Consider the following 22,442-nt stretch of genomic DNA (forward strand, 5'->3'; position numbering starts at 1 on the left):
GTGAGCTACGAATGTAATTTAAAAAAATGTTTAAAGCTAAATTTTTATTAAAAAAGTGCAGGTTTAAAGGCATATAACTTCAAAACCAGTGTACACATCATCCTAAGATTTGTGGGGTTTCTTTACACCCATGGCAGCATTTATTACACCACATTTCATTACAATCTGAAATGGTCAGTTTGAAACCCTGTGCTGATTTAATGTGGAATGACCCAGATATTTTTTAGGACTTCCCAACTTATTACAGCCCTCTGCCTGTAGAATCTCTTCCTATAGCTGTTTTATTTCTGTTACATCTCTACTATAGGACCACTAATCCTATAGCTGTATTATGTCTGTCACATCTCTTCTATGGTACCACTGATCTTATAGCTGTATTATGTCTGTTACATCTCTACTATAGGACCACTGACCCTATAGCTGTATTATGTCTGTCACATCTCTACTATAGGACCACTGATACTATAGCTGTATTATGTCTGTCACATCTCTACTATGGTGCCACTGATCTTATAGCTGTATTATGTCTGTTACATCTCTACTATAGGACCACTGACCCTATAGCTGTATTATGTCTGTCACATCTCTACTGTGGTACCACTGATCCTATAGATGTATTATGTCTGTCACATCTCTACTGTGGTACCACTGATCCTATAGCTGTATTATGTCTGTCACATCTCTACTATGGTACCACTGACCCTATAGCTGTATTATGTCTGTCACACCTCTACTATAGCTATGGTACCACTGACCCTATAGCTGTATTATGTCTGTCACATCTCTATTATAGGACCACTGACCCTATAGCTGTATTATGTCTGTCACATCTCTACTATGGTACCACTGACCCTATAGCTGTATTATGTCTGTCACATCTCTACTATAGGACCACTGATCCTATAGCTGTATTATGTCTGTCACATCTCTACTATAGGACCACTGCTCCTATAGCTGTATTATGTCTGTTACATCTCTACTATAGGACCACTGCTCCTATAGCTGTATTATGTCTGTTACATCTCTACTATAGGACAACTGCTCCTATAGCTGTATTATGTCTGTCACATCTCTACTATGCAACCACTGACCCTATAGCTATATTATGTCTGTCACATCTCTAATATGGTACCAATGTTATAACTTTACAACATGACCACTTACCCTATAGCTATCAATTTAGTAACACATCTGTAGTACCACTGATCTTATAAGTATAATGTATTACATCTCAACTACTAACTACTAGAGCAATCACCATATAACTATACTCCTACAGGACTGCTTTCTCTATTTGTACCCTCTGTCTAACCACGTGTAATACTGGACAACTCTCCCTATATCTGTATATCTATCAATGACATCTCTACTATAGATCCACTCACTCTATAACTATTCTCTGTCACTTTTATACTATAAGACAGCTTACCCTATCGGCATTATCTGGATATCTCATCTTTATTATGGGACCACCAAACCTATATCTATCCTATGAAATCTCTACTATAAAACTTCTGAACCTATATCACTCCTAGTTACATATCTACTATAGGCTCAATGGTCCTATATCTATTCTTTATAAACTAAATCTACTGAACCTATATATGTCTGCTATTACATATCTACGATAGGACCACAAAACATAAATCTATATAGCCTGTATCTAACAAATCTTTACTATAAGACCATTACATGTATATCTGTCCTCTATCTAATAAACCGCTATAATAAGACTACATCTATTATCGCCAACATATCTACTAGGAGCAAATGAACTTAAATATGTCCTCTACTTATTACATATCTACTATAAGACAAAGGATTTATATCTATCATCTATCTTCTCAATGTCTAGTATAAAGCTACTCAAATTATACTATTCACTGTCTACTAAATCTTTACCATGAAACCACTGACCACATATATATGGTCATATATATGCCCTATATCTGTCCTGTCTCCTAAATATGTACTATATGACCACTGTATATATATCTGTCCTCTGTCTATAACATTGCTAATATAGGACTACTACTGAACCTATCTGCCCTCTAGCTACTACATTTCTACTATGAACATATGTCTATCCTGTAACTGCTAAATCTCTGCTTTGTATATTCTTTACCTACTAAGTCTATACTATAAGGCCACTGATATTATATCTATTCTATTGCTATAAGTCCCTTGACCGTACCTGCTAAAGCTCTCCTGTGTGACCACTGCACATAAATATATCATCTATCTATCTCTACTATAGGACCCCTCACCTTTCCTCTATCACGTTTCTACCACGCACCCCTCAGATATGTTGTAGCTCGCTCCCTTTATACCGTGACAGTTGACCAGTAACTGTACTGCTCTAGATCAGCAAATATCATCCTCCTTACTTGTCCCGATTAATGGCCCCAGCTGTCTTTCTTACAATGTGTGAAGTTCTGGGGACTTGCTAATGTTGTGTGGCCAGAATCTCTCATGGTAATATGGGAGCTTCTCCAATCTTGTTGAACCTTCTGACTGATACAATAAGTTTCACAGCTTTGTTTGTGAATGTATTTCTTTCTCTCTTTTTACTCCCTCTCTCCCTTTCTCACCCTCCTCTTCGTCTCACTCTCGCCTTCCTCCCCCTCCCAGCCACCCTCTCTCCCCTGTGCTCCCCCTATGTAGGAGTTCTAGCTCTTTGAAGGGATTGCATGGGGACCCCTGCACGTTGCACGTCACGGTTCTGCATGATGCATGCTCCAGGTTGGCCTGTATACTCGCCTGCCGATCTTGGCTTCAGTTTGTGCTTGCTGTTCTTTGTTTTATCAATTATCTACACTTCCAGAGTGATAGGTGATATAGTTGGGGGGGGTGGCAATGAGCCTTGTCTTCCTTAGTTCACTCTGGTGGTGAAGGATTGTTTTAACTAAGTTATTTGCTGTTAGCCAGAACTCTGAGGCTCTGAGAAAACAAAATGTTTTGTAGAGATATAGTAACCAAAGTTTAGTAGGAAATGGATTTGGCATCTCTGGGTTTGTAGTAAATGGATGGGTCACACCACATGGGGTATGTAGATTAATATTTGGGATTTGCCAGCTGGAAGGAGGTCTAAATGCACAGATTACTATGATTTTAACTTCTAATCTAGTACTGTAGTTTTGTTATATTGTGTGAAGAGCACATAAAAAGAGCCTGTGAGTCCTGGGTATAGGTGGGTAAAGTAGTATAAGTGTAGTTGGATCAATAAACTCATGCTGTTTTCTGGGTCCTTGCAGAGGTTGCTTCGGATGGACCTTCCTGTGGCCGATGATAATACTGTACATTTCAACTCCACTCTCATGGCTCTTATACGCACGGCATTGGATATCAAAATTGCCAAGGGTAAGATCAACACATGGGAAAATGGTTTTACAGCAGTTACAAATATTCCTATGGAGATAGATAGATAGATAGATATGAGATAGATAGATATGAGATAGATAGATAGATAGATATGAGATAGATAGATATTAGATAGATATGAGAGAGATAGATATGAGAGAGATAGATAGATATGAGATAGAGAGAGAGAGAGAGAGAGAGATAGATATGAGAGAGAGAGAGATATTACATAGATATATATTAGATAGAGAGAGGGATAGATATGAGATAGATAGATAGATAGATAGAAAGATATGAGATAAATAGATAGATAGATAGATAGATAGATAGATATGAGATAGAGAGAGAGAGAGATATTAGATATATATTAGATAGATAGATAGAGATATATATAAGATAGATAGATATGAGATGGATAGATATGCGATGGATAGATATGAGATAGATAGATAGATCCCATGCAAGCCAACTGAAAAAATACAGAGATGTGAGTGAGAGATCACCCGAGTCATATTTCAAGCATTATCACAAGTGATTTGTATGTGTCTATAAGATAGATCAACCAAAAGATAGATAGATAGAGAGATAGATATGAGATAGAGAGATAGATATGAGATAGATATATATGAGATAGATAGATAGATAGATAGATATGAGATAGAGAGATAGATATGAGATAGATAGATCCCATGCAAGCCAACTGTCTAGCTTCTCTTACCATACATTTAGATGTGACCACTAATGAGTAGGGAATGATTGTAACAATTTTCAGCAATGATTAATATTGGAAATTAGAATAATAGAGTGGAATGATTAATTGGAAGTCAGACTTCAAAACTGGGTCCCTGCTTTGAGAAAGGGGACCAGCTTCCACAATAGCAGCAAAATGTCTCAAACTTTTACCTGCTTATATCCAGTTTGTGTTAGCAAGCCAGGAATAACACTGACAGTCGCAGTGACAGTAGGAAGAAATAAAAATGCACCCACAACCTCCTCCCTGCATCCGATTGTTTTATACCAAGCCCTTTCCATGTTTTCCTTTTTTGTACTTTAGCAAAACATGCAATGCATTGATTAAACATTGTATGTATATATATATATATATATATATATATATATATATATATATATATACACAAGTTAACCCGTGCATGATACTAATGCATTCTAGTCAAATCAAGCTACTTAAGGTCTTAAAAAGGTTCTTGTCATGCATTTGGGCCTAGCCCAGGCCTCCTCAGGGGAAGAGCGTTACTTCCCGACGCAAGCGCCCTTTTTAATGTGTGTTCATGAGGTAAAATTACCTCACGAAAATGAGTTTGACCCCTCAACTGGTAAATTTAGCCTTTACTACCCCTCCCACGGGGGGAAGGGGGGATGATGGAAGTTAACTGACTTCACTATTCTAATTTTTTTGTCAAATAATGTCAGTATACCAAATTTCAGGTCAATTGGATGAGTCCTTTCTGAGAAAATAGTTTTTTACACACACACACACACACTAACACACGCCGCTAGACTTTTACTTTTATATATTAGATAATGCTAAGAATTTAGTAGGTCAGTGTATAACTCCGCCCAGCAGGTGGCGCTGCAGCTTGTTTTTGTTTTTTTTACACACACAGACTAAAACACGCCGCTAGGCTTTTATATTATAGATATATTTGAAAAATCAACCTGAGCTTTTTCTCCCATGTGTGTTTCAGGTGGAGCTGACAAACAGCAAATGGACAACGAACTCAGAAAGGAGATGATGGCCATTTGGCCAAATCTGTCTCAGAAAACACTGGACCTGTTGGTGACACCACATAAATGTAAGAGAAGCATTAAGGAGAAGGACAACAATAAGCTCAGCAGTCAGGGCTCACAGTCTCCCTTCACTAAGAGGACAGACACACAGGGTGTCTGTACATTTGTGTTTCCACATCTGTGTTTCAAGTTGCTTGCATTGTAAGATGTAGATGCGTCCAAAGCAATGCTGCATCAATCATCACCATCGCCAACTCCAAAACTTGCACCCGGTTTATGTAGGTACAAAATTTACATCTTGTAGTTAGCATATTTCAAGATTCATGTGAATTAAAATAAGATGCATCTGATAGGGGTGTGCTTAACTTATGTCTGCTCTTCCCTACATTAATGCACTTTCATGCTGATGCCCCTGATCCGCCTATCCAAGCCAAGCACAAGATACATGCTTCTCTATATGCAGTGCCAGTTATGCACATGCGTTGCACGCCAGTTTTGCACCAAGACACATCTTTAGGTGACACAAATGCACTCACATGAAGTTGTAAATCTGTAATAAGTAAGTTGCATGTATCATTCAGTTTTAAGTTTTAAGTTTACAGCTTCATATAACACAACATCACTAAACCATTCAGTCAAATTATTGCCTTGCATCAATCATTCGTCAAGTGACTGTCCTAAATCATTCACCGAGAAAGGTGATGGTTGTCCATGTCACTCATTAGTTGTGCCAGCAGAAAATCACCCTCTTATCTGCATAATGTCAATGTAACACATAACTTGGATGTCACCTGTATTCCACTGTTCAGTAGTTACCTTGCTATCATACAGACATTCCCAATTGTAAGGTGACAATTATTATTATTAACATTTATTTGTATAGCACCAGCATATGCCACAGCGCATTCATTCAGTATGTTATCATTTTGTATCCTCTAAGCTTATGACCTCACCGTGGGGAAGATTTATGCTGCAATGATGATTATGGAGTACTACAGGCAGAGCAAAGCGAAACGACTGCAGGCATTACAGGAGGAACAGGTAACATGACTACAACCATCTTGCAGGAGAGACATTTCACTGGCAAAGTAAACAGAAACTATACTGTATAATATACATAATAAAACGATAAAGTGGAATCAATTATACATGTAGATGGGCTATTTATAGTCCATTAAACTCCAAGGTGTAAATTTAATAAAATTTGTGTTTTAAACCGTCACACATCGCCAGCGGTTTGTAACACTAAACTATTTACTAAACACTTAAGCATTTACTATAGGGCAGTTTCAGGCTGCGATGCCTGGTGATGTGTGGTGGATTGAAAACAGCTAAACCGTCTTATCTTCAACAAGTTTATGAGTCTCCTCTGGAAGCAGTAGACGCTGTGTTGTGTACCCCTTCTACAAGTTGCTGTTCCTCCCTGCTCCCAGCACACATTCTCCCACAGATACTCCACTGTAATCAAACACTCAGCTTTTTCAAATGTGACACACATAGCCTGGGGTCAGGTTAGGTTTGGGTGTGCTTAAATTAGTGACCAAGCAGATTTTCTTCACTAATTAAAACCCATCCAAACCTAACCTGTCCCTGTAAAAGGCAGGCCTATGCAATACAATTAAAGTGTCTTTCCACATGGGGTATCTTTCCAGTTAAGTTTGCATGCCTGTGCAAGAGCGGCAGCAGCCGCTGTCTATAACGTCTTGTCCCCAAACACACCTGAAGAGGAACCTGCATTCCTCTATTGAAGTGAACTGGAAAAAATATTGTTTTGTTGATTTTCTCAGATATGTAGTGCCTCAATAACTACAATTTTCATGAATTACTCAAACATAAAAGCTCTTGTAGCAGATGATCCTATCATGATCCCAAAATAAAACTTTGGGGATTTATTGACAACAGTATCGACAATTTTTGAGATGTTTTTCAAAAATTAAAAAATATGGCTTGTTCAGAAAATAAAAATGTTGATTTTGAAAATTGTACAATTTTATTTTTTATTGTAACATACTGCTTTGTTATATCATATGAAAGCCCATAAAAAGAGGTTTAAAATGAGACCAACTATCTAGCTCAATTAGGTGAGCTACAAATGCAATTTAAGAAGATGTTAAAAGCAATTTTTTGTTAAAAAAATGCAACTTTAAAGGTATATAACTTCAAAACCAGTGCACATATCAGCCTAAGATTTGGGGGGTTTCTTTACACACATGGCAGCATTTATTATACCAAATTTTATTACAATCTGAAACGGTCACTTTGAAACGCTGCGTTGATTTGATATGGAATGACCCCTAATTAACGTATGGGGGAAATTTTATTTTTCATTATATTAAGGAGACAATCATAATAAATGCATCATAAATAATTATATCCCCATTAACAATCAAATAGTATTGCCCAGTTAATATATTTATATATTCATATTTCCCCATAATATAATACAATAATAGTGTCATAATGATTGCCCTAATAATTTATATGTGAATGATGTCTCCTCATATGTTCCGAATGGCCAGGTAGCACAAACAGCATGCAGTCTGAGTAATCTCGCCTCTGACAACCACCTCTTTAGTTTTGGATGGTAGTGTTGCAGCAGTTTTGCAAATCGCAGCTTAGTAAATCTGGCTGTTTGTATGTTCATCATTGTTAAATTCGGGAACACAATTTGTAAAGTGGTGTTTTTTAAAAATTTTCATTTTGGCTGTTTTAATTGCTGCTAGTAAATATGGCGGTTTCGAAACAACTGGGAAACCATCGAAAAACTGGCAGTTTCATTAAAAATCTTTTTATTAAAACCAGCCCCAGGTGTGTAATTGTAAAAAAAAAATTATACAATTAAAAACTTTTCTTTCGTGCACATAAATGTTACAAAATTAGCTACAATACCAATTAATGGTAATGTTTTCATATGTTTCTTTTTTTTAATAACTTTATATATAGTATTATATAAAAAAAAAACATAAAAGATAATAATTAAAAAAAATCAATGTGTTAGGGTTCCACCTTAAAGTGGTGTCACGCTGTGCTTTTCGAGCTCCCCAAGCACCCATGCCTTATTTTCATTGCAACTGGAAGAGTGCAGGAAGAATTAGTAACTTCCTGTGTTATAAGTAAGTGATATAAACGCAATGAGTGTGTCACTGTTTGTTTAAATATAATGGATTTTAATTGGACAATAGTCCAAAACACTGCTGTTGGTGTTTTTAAAAACTGCTCAAGTGGTTAAATCACTCATGTGACATCCTCTCAGTATTGCTAAATTAAATTAATGATTTTGATATGTAACGATTAGATGCTACGCTTTAAACAATGTGCCACCATAATGGTATAGTGGATCAAAAGTGAATAGCTGCATTCTAGAAAAAGGAAAAAGTCTCAAAGCAAGCAGTCAGATTTTTTTGATCAGGTACCTAAAATCATAACAATAAATGTATTTTAAGCACTGAGTACATTATACTTAATATATCACATAAAATAGTCAGGATGTAAGGTGCTAAATCTGTAATTAGCTGGTATAATAAATGTGCTAATTGCCTACTGTACCTGTGATGCATTTAGCAGGCCTGCTTTCATTACACTGAATAGTCCTGTGCGTAATGCAATTCTACATCCATTTTCTTTATCAATCTGATTAGCCACTGTTCTATAACACATGACACAAACACCTGCTTAATCCTTTTAATATTAGTAAACATTCAGTTGGACATATTGATATCAAACTTTTTGTACCTCAGGTAAAAAGTCTTCTTCATCCCAGTAATATCTATGGTGAAGTAATATCTGAAGTGGAATGAGGAGAGCTCTGACACTGGAGGTCATTTACTAAGCATTGCATGTGGCTGGTTCTCCTAGCACACATAGAGGTCTTGTCATCTCTAGGGCGTTACCCCCTCCACCGCGTCATCTTGCCATCGCCATCTGATTTAACTAAAGTAGCACAAAAATATATTTGCGTTACTCAGTTCAAAGCCTTTTCTTACAATCAGTGGCAGTATGAAAAATGGATTGGGAATGTAAGTGAATGGTATGTGACAGTGTTACAGTAAAGGTAGTAGGAGTTATAAGAACAAATTGGTAGTTATAACGGCTCCTGTATGGAAACAGCTTTCCCATGATTGTATGTGGACTGATCCTCACCCCCCACACCCCAGACATTCATGAAGGAATATAAGTGCACAAACCACTACTAATAGCCTTATATGTATATGTGCATTACTATGACTTTGATGTATGTCAACTCCCGCTTTTCCAGAACCGAACCCCTCTCATGTTCCAGAGAATGGAACCTCCATCACCCACACAAGATGGACCGATGGGACTAAATACTCTCATGTCCTCTCAACGGGAGCCAGGGGGAGAAATGTGAGTTCTGTACTAAATGTGTCCTTAAAAGTTATTGCAGCTGCCTAAAACTGACAATTCACTTACTTACTCCTTTCGTATAAACATCATTTAAGTGTTTATTTTTGAAAATGCAGAAATGAAGGTGATTATCCAGCGACAGACTCCCTTTCACACACTAATGCATTACGGCAGGTTTTATCAGTTTCACACTGCACTATTCCCTGACTAGTGAACATAGACTGTCTTTGCATGGTATTTCAGGGGTATACCTGAAGGTGGAATGAAGGAAAGTCAGTCCTGGATGACACAAAGAGCCCAGCAAATGTTTCAGAAGACAGGAACGTGGAGTCCAGAGAGGGCAAGAATACAAGAGAACACCAACAGCTGGCCAGATTCTCAGGTCAGTGAAATGTTATTCACATCCTATTTATAATCTCACTATAGGTGTAACTATTATTAAAATATTAGCTAATTAAAATAATTATGCTGGATACTTCAACTTACTGAAGTAATAGATCTTCTGCCTAAAATTGCATGTTGAAAACACTGTTGCTACCCTTCTATAGATGCTGTGAATAGCTGACCTTCCTGAATGCTGTCTGTACTTATATTGTTAATAACTGACCCTGGACCTTTATCTGAACAAATGGTAGATAGATAGATATGTGTTGAGAGAGAAAGGTGATCAAATCACTACCTCATTGCTATGGTCAATTCACTCTGTCTTTATAGAGAGATAGGCAGTGATATTTAATTAATTACTTTGCATATTTACTACATTGTATTGGAGAATCATACAATAAAAAGTATTCAGCTATATTTGTACCTTGAAGCACTGAGACACTTTTGTATCTCATTACACTCAGCCACAATTGCTGATATTTATAAGGACCAATCCTTAGCATATATTTCATAAGGTTTCTTGAATTTATGAATTGCTTTATATGTATTGATTATGATTATTAAATATTAAACTTTTTTATTTTTATTCATATCGCTTTTTTGTTCTAAGGGATTGTGGATATTTTATTATTTTATATTGCTATCTCTGGATAGAGCGTTGTTCCATTTTTTTTTTTGTGTGAGGGTGTTAAGTACATGGGTTTGGGTTCACTAATAAAGACATCATATAGACTATATGGAAATATTATACGGGGCTATTCAAAAAGAATGAACCAATTTCATTACGCAATATTTTATTAAGGAAAAGTAAAACAAAATTCCAGCCAAGTCACAAATATTCTACTCATAATCAAGTTTTATTTTTCTGTATTACAAGTGTTCAATATGATTTCAGTTCTCAAGCATCATCATGAAATAAGCCATTGTCATGAAATAACTTAGAAACCTCCTCTTTCAAATGGTCAGTGACTTAGTTCATGCCGATGCTTGAGAACTGAAATCACATTGAACACTGGTAATATAGGAAATAAAACGTGATTATGAGTAGAATATTTGTGACTTGGCTGGAGTTTTGTTTTACTTCTCCTTATTAAAATATTGCGTAATGAAATCAATTCATTCTTTTTGAATAGCCCTGTATAATACTATATATGATATACTCTGCCCTTCTCTCCTAGCAGTTAGTGGAGATGACAGAGATGGCGCGAGATGGTTACTCTGACAGTGAGCAGTACCTTGTGATAGAAGGACATGGGAGGGCAGCCTCTATGCCGCGGTTACCTGCCGACAACCAGGTGAGTGGATATTGTCTGTGCTAGGAATAATAGTAGGAAGCTGCTCATTGATAAACAGCCACCAAACTGATGATGCACCACCGACACACACATGGGACACGTGCATATATCACCCCTGAACAGCTGCAGGGTGGTCAATAAGTGAGACATCCACTAAGCTGTAAGTGTAGACAAAAACCAGGATTCATAATGAATGCAGACCTAGATTTTATTGTCAAAATTTGTCAGCCTCACTGAAAGTTACAGAGGTGTTTAAACTGCACCCTTGGGAGAATATACCAATAATAAAATTCTATCCAGAATTCCCAACTACAGACAGACTGTTCCGCCCTTGTTTGGGTGTTTGAAACGGTCTATCTTTAAGTCTAGTCTGTTTTTTTAATAAGATAGATTATTAGTAAAATTGATATACACAAACCATTGAAGGACCACTAAACCCAAAATATAAATTGACCCCATGCAAAAAGTTAAACATGCATGTAAAATTCACATTAACTAGAAAGAGAATTTAATACATCAGAAATGATGATTTACTTTCATTAACCAACTAGCTGTAATTGCCTTATAAGTTCCTGAAATCTTTTCATAAACATCTGTAACTATAGCTACTATGTATTGTTTTCCTTTAAGATAAACTATGTTTGAAACCTATTTTACATACTGTATACAGTTAAGTAGAAAGACATTGTTATATTCTTTGTTTTACTGGAGACAGCCATTCTGGCAGACAGGAGTTTGCTGACATGTAGCCAGAATATTAATAGATGTCCACAACATGCCACGCATAAGGGACAAATACTAATTTCTTTCAGTATTTCAGCATACCATAAAATAGGGGTTATATATATATATATATATATATATATATATATATACACACACACACAAAAAATGCATCTTAAATTGCTGTTCAGAGAGCACGGACTTTGATACATCCCCCCCTGGTCACACCTAATGAAGAGATTTTAGCAACTTAAAGTAACACTAGTCCTTTGCAGGGCTTTGGTGACGTTCTGGTTATAGTAAAAGAAACATGATAGGGGAATATTCACGCCCGTATTAGGATTTGGTGAACTGAATGCTGACTTTACTGCACTTGACTTTCTGGGTAAAATTGTTTCACAATCTCTAAAATCTAATTTATTGCATTTAAAGTTTCACCGGATGCTCAAATGTTTCCTTATTTACTATGTGTATCTATTGGGAGGATTCTGCATTTGCATGTATTCTGAAATGATATATGCTGGATAGTTGGGCATATGGTTCACTCCTGCATGAGTTGCATTGAACATATTCGACATCCAGACAAAGCTTTTAAATCACCGGCTTCCATCACAGATACATTCATTTAAGTACACAAACCCCCTGGCATATCATAATTACACGTACAAGCACTAAAAGAGCTATGATAGACTGCTAAATATACTGTAGATTACAATACAGACATTTTCATCCGATCAACACCTTCAGCAACCTTGCCAGTGAAATGCAGTTTGATTCTACTGGGCAGACCGAAGGGAAAAAGGAGTGTAGGAATATATTACACAGTGAAATGAAGATGATGGTAAAGATGACTTCAAAATCATGCATAGATGATTGTTTCTACTTAAACAACCCCTACTTTCCTCCACCCTCTGACTGGCATAATCGGGGGGTTTGTGTGTCTTGTTTTTGCTGTGCTCACCCTGGTTAACAGTCAGTCGGCCAGGGGTACAGAGGCCAGGAGAACATTATCAATACAGAGACCAGTGAAAGATGGTGGTTATACTAGTTTGGGAAGTGATTTATTGAATTCCCCCTTTTCCCAATATTATTACTTTAGTTGGGTTCTATCCCTGGCACGTCCACCATCCGCTCTATTTAGCAGGGTCCCAGCACTTATAGAACCTGGGACCTCTACAGAGCTACTTGTCTGTCTCTGTAGCAGGAACAATCCACCACAGCAGCACTGAAGCTTTCAGTAAGTACTGGAGCCCTGCTTACAGAGAGAATGGTGGGGGTCTAAAGTGACGTACCCCACTAAAGTACTATTATTGGTAAATGAGAGGCTATAGTATAGGGATTATTTAAAATGGAAAAATCAGATACAATGCTGTTAATTTTAAGGATAGAGGGTTTACAGCTTGTATGAACAGACCAACTTTAATGTTTTCAGGATATATAGGATATGGTAACTATATTTTTTATTTTGTGATATTCTATATGAAAAGCAAGTTAAAATATGTAACAATGCATTTTTTCATGATCTTTCTTATGGTATTTTCCACAATTAGAATAATACCAGATATTTACCCCCAAAATGTAGCCAACTGGATTGCCAGTATGTGTCCTTTATACAAGGTCTGACACAGTTGCAGGGTCCAGGGACAAAGGTGAACATTTTAGGTTTAAAATAGTTTTTCCCTTTTATTGTACAAAACATTTGCACCTGGTTACACGTATTATTGTACACAAAATCTTAGTTTTGGTAGAAGGGAGACTGATTGAGGGGCAGAAAGAGAAATGTTGCGGGCTTGGCTCAACATTTGTACATTTCTGTGACAATATATGGTGGAGTCACAGCTATTTTGGAGTGAAAAAAGGATGTATTATTGTCTATTCTTCACAGCTTTTTTTACTTTTTCACCAGATTTTTAATTACTTCTATCTTGTTTTTACTTTATTTACCTTGGGGGATTCTGATGGGTCTTCCATGCTCACTAGTACTACTAGAATTAGCACATTCTAGATTTAATAGCTGCTACAATGCTTCTTCCAATAGTTTCAAGTCTGTTCCAGCAACCACCCATCGGTGAATACTCCCATGTCTAGCACATCACATTAAGCACACACTTTGAATACTGGGTGTCAGAAATCGCAAGGGCAGGAACTGCCCTCTCACGGACACTCATCACCGACAGACTGTGTTCTTCAATGGTCTCACATAGACATCATTACTATCCACCTTATAAACATGGCAGCTCAGACTGTTCTTATAATATATCTACTACTAAAGATCAAAGATACAAGTATTGAATGTCCCTTATGATCAATAATGGGCCCTTCACCAGAATTGTGTTTATGATAGAGGGTAAGGCAGACAACCCATCTTCTAGAAGGACTTATAGATAACAACTTTTGACGTTGGCTCCAGACTGTAAAAAATAACAAAATGTTCTGCAATGAGGAGTCCGGTGATAGTTTTTCAAAAGATTCTCAAGGTTTATATTGGTGACATTTCTTGTCTTGAGGGTGTTTTTTTTTACCTCCCCTAATCTAAGATCATATTTAAAAAACAATGATGGAAAACTGAAAAAAAATGGTTCTAGGATGGAATTTCACAAGATATATCCCATCCCAAAAGTTTTTTTGCTCTGTTGTTCACAAAGTTTGGACATCCTGTGGACACCACTTGCCTGGCTCTTGCATGCTCCATGAACAGCATGCTGCCTGTCGGAAAATCAATGTGTGCTAGATCTGATAAAGATTTAGTATTCAGCTGTGTGAACTAGGCCTTTACATTTCTCTACTAACAGGAAACATCAATGGCTTGAAGAAAGCACCTACATAGAGTATGATTTATCCATTTAGCCATCAAATCCTTAAAGGATGCAGAGATGTCCAGACAAAGTCATCTTGAAAGAACAATTTGCAATGAAAAACTGAATCAGGGTCTGAGCCATTGCTGTATGTACAGTTAAATGAGTAAACATTTTCCATTGTTGAGCAATAGTCCGTGATAAGGAATTGAAAATTGTGAAAAAGTGAAATTCCTTCACTCATACTTGTAAGACTTAGCACTATTGGAAACAGGCACCCAGTTATCTTAGATCTCAAAGATACATTATGTGACTCCTGTAACATTGGAAAAACCCATCTATTCTTCACCACCAGATCCAGTGTAACATTGGTTTAAGTGTAGAGTAAGCTATCCACAGTGTATATCCACAGTGTCTATCCACAGGGTACCATGGACACACTAAGCAAAAGACTGGAATGGGATTATTTACATAGTGGCTTTCATAACCATTCTCTATCACAAATGCCTAAAACAACATGTCAGTTTCCATTACAAGTCTCACCTGCTCCTCATAAATCATCTATTTTACAACCAGTTTCCATTTACTTGCTATTGTTGTATTAAGCTGACACTTAGCATGGTCTCTTTGCCCGGAGTTCCCATTCATCTCTGTCTTGCCTTCCACATACTGCTCTCACTTCCTGTCATCTTTGTTATTCAACATACTATCCAGGTTTCTAAAGGTGAATCTGGGTGTGGGTGGAATTATCGGGAGATGTCTTCTGCTGTGTCATTGTAACACATGTTGTCCTCTTGTGGCTGTTGTGTAATCCTCACCTCTCTATAGTCATTTGTCCTCTAAACTGGACACTGTTTATTTGAAAGTGTTTCGGTCTAACTGCTGTTAACCTGTGTTCTCTTTCTCTCTGTCCCCCCTGCTCTCTGCCCTTCTGTCTCTCTCCCCATGATGTCTTTCTGTCCGTCCTACTCTTCTGTGGTCTCTCCCTACCTCTTGTCTCTCTTCTCCCCTCTGTCTTGTCTTGCTGTAGCAGCGAAGGAAAACCCGAACCAGAGGGAGTAACCTCAGTGTATGTAACAGCTCTAAAACATAATCTCACACATTCTCCTATCTTCTCTCTCCATCTATTGCTATTGTTTACACCCAAGTTTTCTCTATCTTTTTATTTCGCTGTCACTATGGATTTTTCTTCATTTCTGTCTTTCTACTGTGTTTTCAATGTTAAATATTATCAGACAAACTGACTGCAACACCGTTCATACATCTTTGTTACACACTATGGAAACTTTTAAGGAGATACAAAAGTCTAACGGCAAATGAACCTGTAGGGTAATGACATGATTACTTATTGGTAAAATAAGTGTTTTGGGCATGTAACATTTGTGTGCCACCATCAGGACTGAGAAGTTGGGTTCTACTACTGTTAAAACATAAACGCCATGATATCCATATATATATAAAAATAACATATACTGAGAATGAAACCTAGCATACAGAACAAGAGAAGTGGTATTGTGCACTCTGGTCCATTCTGTTGGCTAATGTACAAAACACATCCCAATTTGATGACCATTATACTATAACTGGTCCATTCTGGTGACCACTACACTGGATGGAGCCCATCCTGGTAGCACATTTAAGAAGCAGACCCCATTCTGGTGGCAAGTACAGAAAGCAGATACCATATCTTGTGACTAGTATACAAAGCAGATCACACCATTGTGTTGGCTGGTATACAATGCATACCCTAATTCTGATGGTTTGGATACAAAACAGATACATGTTCTGTATATAAAGCAGATCCCCATTCTGTTGGCAAGTATTTTATACAGGTCCTCCTTGACTTATTTACAATGCAGACCCCTATTCTGGTGAATGGTATACCATTCAAACTCCATTCTAAAAGCTCATAAGTAATGGCCAAAGAGTGGAACGAGATATATAAAAACCCACATATTGAATCAGGTTTTACATTGCTAGCATAGAAACAATATTTATCAGCACTATTAATAATATGGCTATTATTACAAGTAAAAACTACTGTTAGGGTTGGAGACACCAAAGAAAATATAAACTATATATAAAGCCAACAATGCTTATCCATTATTCCGCTGGATCTTTTTTACTTCAGAGTGGGCTTTGATCAGTTGTAGAGTAACTGTTCCCGGGATATAGCTGATGTCATAGAGGCCACAAGACAAGATTTTTGGTTGCTCTAAAGGAAGGAAATAGAGTGTCTGAAACTCATTGGCTGCAGCTTCCTGTTCTGATCTCATCTGGTAACATCACAGGAACAGGCTCATGTTTTGATCCTTCTGATCATTAGGCTATAAAAGCTACCTTTACCTTGGACTATGTCTCGGGTCTTTGGATCTGTGTATGAATTTTTATAAGAACTACTCTTCAAATCTACCGATTATCTTTTTTATTCTCACCTTGGATTGTTTTTTTCTTCTCTTTCAGTTCTATATTCTGGGATTTTTTCTTGGGATTTTTTTCTTGTTGTGACACTCCCTAAAGACTCTCAATTTTAGAGAAGACTAGGGGTTAACATAATGTTATTGCATTAATCAGTCAGCTACTCTTCCACCTAACAGGAAGTGTTCTACAAATTAGTGTCAAATACTCTATAAACTATTTTTAATGACAGCTACAATAATGTTTTCACATGACCATGTGAAATTTTAACAATTTTGTTAATCATTTTTGAGCCAATTATTTTTCAGTCACTTGTATAACTTTAGTTAATTAATAAATTTTCAGCATAATGTTGGAAGTATCACCCGCTGTTACCAGTACTTTGATACATCACCCCAACCTGCCACAATGTTTATACTGACAAGTATACAAGAAATAGGTTGTGCACAGATAATGAAACATGGGGTATCCTAGGCCTGGGTAGCCATTTACCAATTCCAGGCCTGATTGTTACTGAATTGGCAACCAAATAAAATCAAGGAAAGAAAATTATAGGTGTAATGGAGTTCATGTATATATTATCCCACTCCCACCAATCGGAGTGAAATAAAAAGTCTGAATTACCTAAAAACGATCATCACACGGTAAAGAGATCCACTAGGATACAGTTACTGGGCTGTACTGACTAAGGGTTCACTATTTTGTAAATATCAGGAAGATGCTAACTTCCAGCTTTGGGACGTAATGTATTATATGCTCAGTAGGTCGACCACCAAACTCACACATATCTGTATTATTATATTGACGTAGACCATCTAATTAGTATGTGCTCACATATTTACGTTGTATATTCCTACATTTATTGAATATGTTTCTACACTCAGGGTACACACTTATTATTATTTTATAGTGCAGCATGATCATTATCAGTGTACAGTCAAATTACAATTAAAGACTAAATGCAGACTGTTGTGCAGGATAAACTGTACCCTACTTGCCCAGCAATGTCTTATGAAGATGCTTCCAAGTCAGCTGCAAACAGAAATATTTTCTTTGGGAATTATTACGTTTTTATTGATACATTGATTCTTTCAATTGTTAAAGTATAAACCATTTTTACTGTTTATGTTATAATTGGTATACCATGGTATAATTTGTTTCCAAATGTCTATATTTTTCTTTTTTTTGTTTATTTGACAAATCCATATCCTTTGCTCTGAATTGTAATTGTATTAAATTCAAATGAGTGAGAGAGACAAGCATTCTAATAGCTTACATAGAAAGAGGGGCCTCATGACTGCTGGCATTATTGTTATCCTTTATCTATATAGTGCCAATCATATTATCAATGCTGTACAGAGGATATGTAGTCACATCAGTGCCCCCAGCTCACCTGTATCTTCCTTCCTATCCTCTACCTGTGGCTCTGATCCTGTTTGCTGCACACACACTGCTGGGTTCAGGTCACTGTGTGCTGATTGGTTCCTCCACCTCTAGTCATTGTAAGGGGCTATTCCCCGCCGGGCACCTCAGTGCCTGCTGGTTCAGCTATTTGTTTGCTGTGTATTCTATGGTTTCGCCTATTTTGTTGTGCATTGTTTTTGCATTTATTGTAATGTCCTGTGTTTGCCTTTTACTGTTTTACTGTATGCTCTATGTAGGGTGTAGCATCTTATAAATAAACAATAATAATAATCATCAGTCCCTGCACCATTGGAGCTTACAACTTAACTTCCCTATCACACACACACATGGTCCATTTTTGTCAGAAGCCAATTAACCTACCGGTATGTCAGTGCAGTGTGGAGGAAACCCAAGCAAACACTGGGAGAACATACAAACTCCACACAGATAGGGCCCTGGTTGAAATTGTGAACCCCAGCGCTGTGAGACAGCAATGCTAGCCACTGTGCTTGGCATAAAAAGATTTCATTATCTCCGCTTCCCCTGATATGATCCCAGAGCATACGTAATACTGAAAAACTGGAAAAACAGATGCAGCTGTTGGCTGATACGATTCTTTAAAGTTTTTTAGGATTTCATATAATATTTCTTTATTGAGTTTTAAAAGAGCATACATCAAACAATACCGGCAAACATACCGAACAATACACAAAACAAAGTAGGAGCATCCGAGTGACCGGAAAGACCTCGATATAAAAGTACAAAATGATATTATGGAGAACTACATAAACAGCATTCTGCACCTATAGAAACTGTGGTCTGGATCTCACCCCAAGGCTTTTTTAGGATTTTAATATAACAAGATTATATTGGAGAAAATATGTACACATATTTTTACAATTTATGTTACACAATTACTATAGCTCCACAAATGTGTAGTACTATTTATACCAACTATGTTAAGGTTTAATGCAGTAATAGGGCCCAGGAGTAACATATATATATTTATTTATATATATATATATATATATATATATATATATATATATATATATATATATATATATATATAATCGTCTAATAATGGTATGCAGTGACTGTACTCTGGTGAGAGGGACTTGTAGATTATTAAGGTGTCAGTAAAGAGTCCGGCACTTGCAATGGTTTTTATTTTCATTGCAACCTAATTTGATGAAATTATCACTGTGTGTGGGGCACACAACTATAAGATTATTACACGCATGTTCAAATCAAGGTCCTTTACAATTTCAAGATTAAGATAAAGCTCCCCAAATATGCCACAGATTTATGAATTATATTGAATAATAATTAGTAAAATATGTTGTCACTGAACTTAAATGCACAGAACAATCAAAATATAAAGTTGATATTTTAAGTATGCACAGTAAAAATTGTTTTATTGTCATGGTTCAGTCTGCCCACACACATAATGCATACCTCCCAACAGTCCCTATGTAGATGGGACAGTCTCATTTTGAGGGCTCTTTAATCAGCTTTGTCCCGTGGGCTGGAAGTTTAAGACATATTGAGAGGTATTCAATTCATTGCTGCTCTCTATGGCAGTGAAGGTGTTTGGACGGGAGGGGAGGAGAGAACGAGGCAGCCTAGCGCTTCAAAGTGCTAGGTACATCCCCAGGTAGTGGCCACACTCTCTCGTGACGTGGCCATGCCCTGTCATTCTGTAGCTACATTCCTGTCCAGAAGCCACCAACCATCCCAGGCAATATAACAGCTCAAAACCCTGGGAAAGATTGTGGAAGGACCCCCCCCCCCCCCACACACACACACATAAATTGATTGCCCTGGTCCCCCCCAAATGGTAATGGTATTTGAATTTGTTTTGTTTTTTTATTGATTATCTCTCTCACATGGATATTAGAGCAAGAGTTATGTGTTTTGAATGTGAACACATTATGGGGTACTTGTTGTATGTTGTGCTTGAGGCTTATACAACCTGTTATTCCCCAACAGTTGTGGAACTACAAGTTCCAGCATGAAGGCATTCCACTGAAGCATAAGATAGTTCCTTTCCAAAAAAAGAAAAATAAGCTAAGTGAGGTTAAGCCATTTATGTCAACTGTAAGTTCATCTTCTAGGGTTTAGGAGACAGTATGCTCTGCAGGAAGCTGTCAGGTCACACTATGCTGTACTCTGCATTTCTCCTGACTGTGAGGGTACTGCTCAGCTCCAGAATGTGCAGGAAGCTGTCAGGTCACACTATGCTGTACTCTGCATTTCTCCTGACTGTGAGGGTACTGCTCTGCTCCAGAATATGCAGGAAGCTGTCAGGTCACACTATGCAGTACTCTGCATTTCTCCTGACTGTGAGGGTACTGCTCTGCTCCAGAATATGCAGGAAGCTGTCAGGTCACACTATGCAGTACTCTGCATTTCTCCTGACTGTGAGGGTACTGCTCAGCTCCAGAATATGCAGGAAGCTGTCGGGTCACACTATGCTGTACTCTGCATTTCTCCTGACTGTGAGGGTACTGCTCTGCTCCAGAATATGCAGGAAGCTGTCGGGTCACACTATGCTGTACTCTGCATTTCTCCTGACTGTGAGGGTACTGCTCTGCTCCAGAATATGCAGGAAGCTGTCAGGTCACACTATGCAGTACTCTGCATTTCTCCTGACTGTGAGGGTACTGCTCAGCTCCAGAATATGCAGGAAGCTGTCGGGTCACACTATGCTGTACTCTGCATTTCTCCTGACTGTGAGGGTACTGCTCTGCTCCAGAATATGCAGGAAGCTGTCGGGTCACACTATGCTGTACTCTGCATTTCTCCTGACTGTGAGGGTACTGCTCTGCTCCAGAATATGCAGGAAGCTGTCGGGTCACACTATGCTGTACTCTGCATTTCTCCTGACTGTGAGGGTACTGCTCAGCTCCAGAATATGCAGGAAGCTGTCAGGTCACACTATGCTGTACTCTGCATTTCTCCTGACTGTGAGGGTACTGCTCTGCTCCAGAATATGCAGGAAGCTGTCAGGTCACACTATGCTGTACTCTGCATTTCTCCTAACTGTGAGGGTACTCGCGGCTTCGCATATGAAGTGTCAATATGGTACTGCAACATTGCGGATTTCCCCTCTCAACCCTATGGGGTGGAACAGAAATCCGCAATTATGCAAAGTGCCTTCGGTTCCGTTCCGGAGACACTTTGCGCTTAATTGAATATGCCCCTAAGCATATCCTGCATTCTGTAGCAACAACAAAAAAATGATTAGGAAAAACTAGTCCACCTTCCGAAAAGTAAAACCAGCTTTAGTGCCGCCAGCCCAGGTTGGAATCTGCAAAATGTGAATATGAGCACTAGGTTATGCCAGCCCAGGCTGGTGGCACCTGCAACGCAAGGTTTCCCTGCCATAGTACCAACCAGCCTGAGGCCACTCAGCAAGGGGGTAAATTCCCTAGGGGGCTTGAGCCCACAAAACAAAAATGCAGCCCCCCTGGCAGAAAAAAAAATAGCCCTGTCCTGATACCACAAAGGCTATTCCCATATCCTTGGGTGGTGGGTGTGGATTAATAATTAAAATTAAAGTTTGTCCTATGGCGCCTGATCCCCCTAGGGAACTCAGGACCATACTGGCTATCCAAGGGGTGGTTGGTACAATGGCAGATGGACCCTGTGCTGCCGAATTTACTGCCACAATGTTATTAGCATTTTCGGGGGGTTTACACACATTTTATCCCCTCAATTTTGCCAATACAAACCTAAGCTGGCAGCAATAGAACTGGTATTACTGTGAGAGGGGACTGGGTGGAGCTCAATTATAATCATCAGCACGGATCTTGCACCAGGGGAAAGCCTCCTAAGAGGTGTATTTCTGCCTGTTCCTATCTCTGCATACAGAATAAGATGGGTGAACATGCCCCTACTGTACTTGGGCTATTACTTCGTCTAAGCGTATTTCTAAATACAGACT

The 22,442-nt window shown here is 38.0% G+C and overlaps 1 protein-coding gene across 7 annotated transcripts in view; it reads left to right on the top strand.

Annotated features, from left to right (window-relative positions):
• Window positions 1-22,442, top strand: part of CACNA1A (calcium voltage-gated channel subunit alpha1 A) — a 165,399-nt gene that overhangs the window by 125,236 nt on the left and 17,721 nt on the right. For 3 of the 7 annotated variants that reach the window (XM_075206610.1, XM_075206611.1, XM_075206617.1), the window contains exons 37-43: window positions 3,255-3,360; window positions 5,067-5,174; window positions 6,050-6,150; window positions 9,365-9,474; window positions 9,718-9,856; window positions 11,037-11,153; window positions 15,702-15,740. In XM_075206610.1, coding sequence (XP_075062711.1) covers window positions 3,255-3,360; window positions 5,067-5,174; window positions 6,050-6,150; window positions 9,365-9,474; window positions 9,718-9,856; window positions 11,037-11,153; window positions 15,702-15,740 — 720 coding nt within the window. The remainder of the gene's footprint in view (window positions 1-3,254; window positions 3,361-5,066; window positions 5,175-6,049; window positions 6,151-9,364; window positions 9,475-9,717; window positions 9,857-11,036; window positions 11,154-15,701; window positions 15,741-22,442) is intronic. The other 4 variants (XM_075206614.1, XM_075206613.1, XM_075206612.1 and 1 more) reach the window with 3 other exon arrangements.

Source organism: Mixophyes fleayi, chromosome 4, assembly GCF_038048845.1.
Source record: "Mixophyes fleayi isolate aMixFle1 chromosome 4, aMixFle1.hap1, whole genome shotgun sequence".
Lineage (NCBI taxonomy): Eukaryota > Metazoa > Chordata > Amphibia > Anura > Limnodynastidae > Mixophyes > Mixophyes fleayi.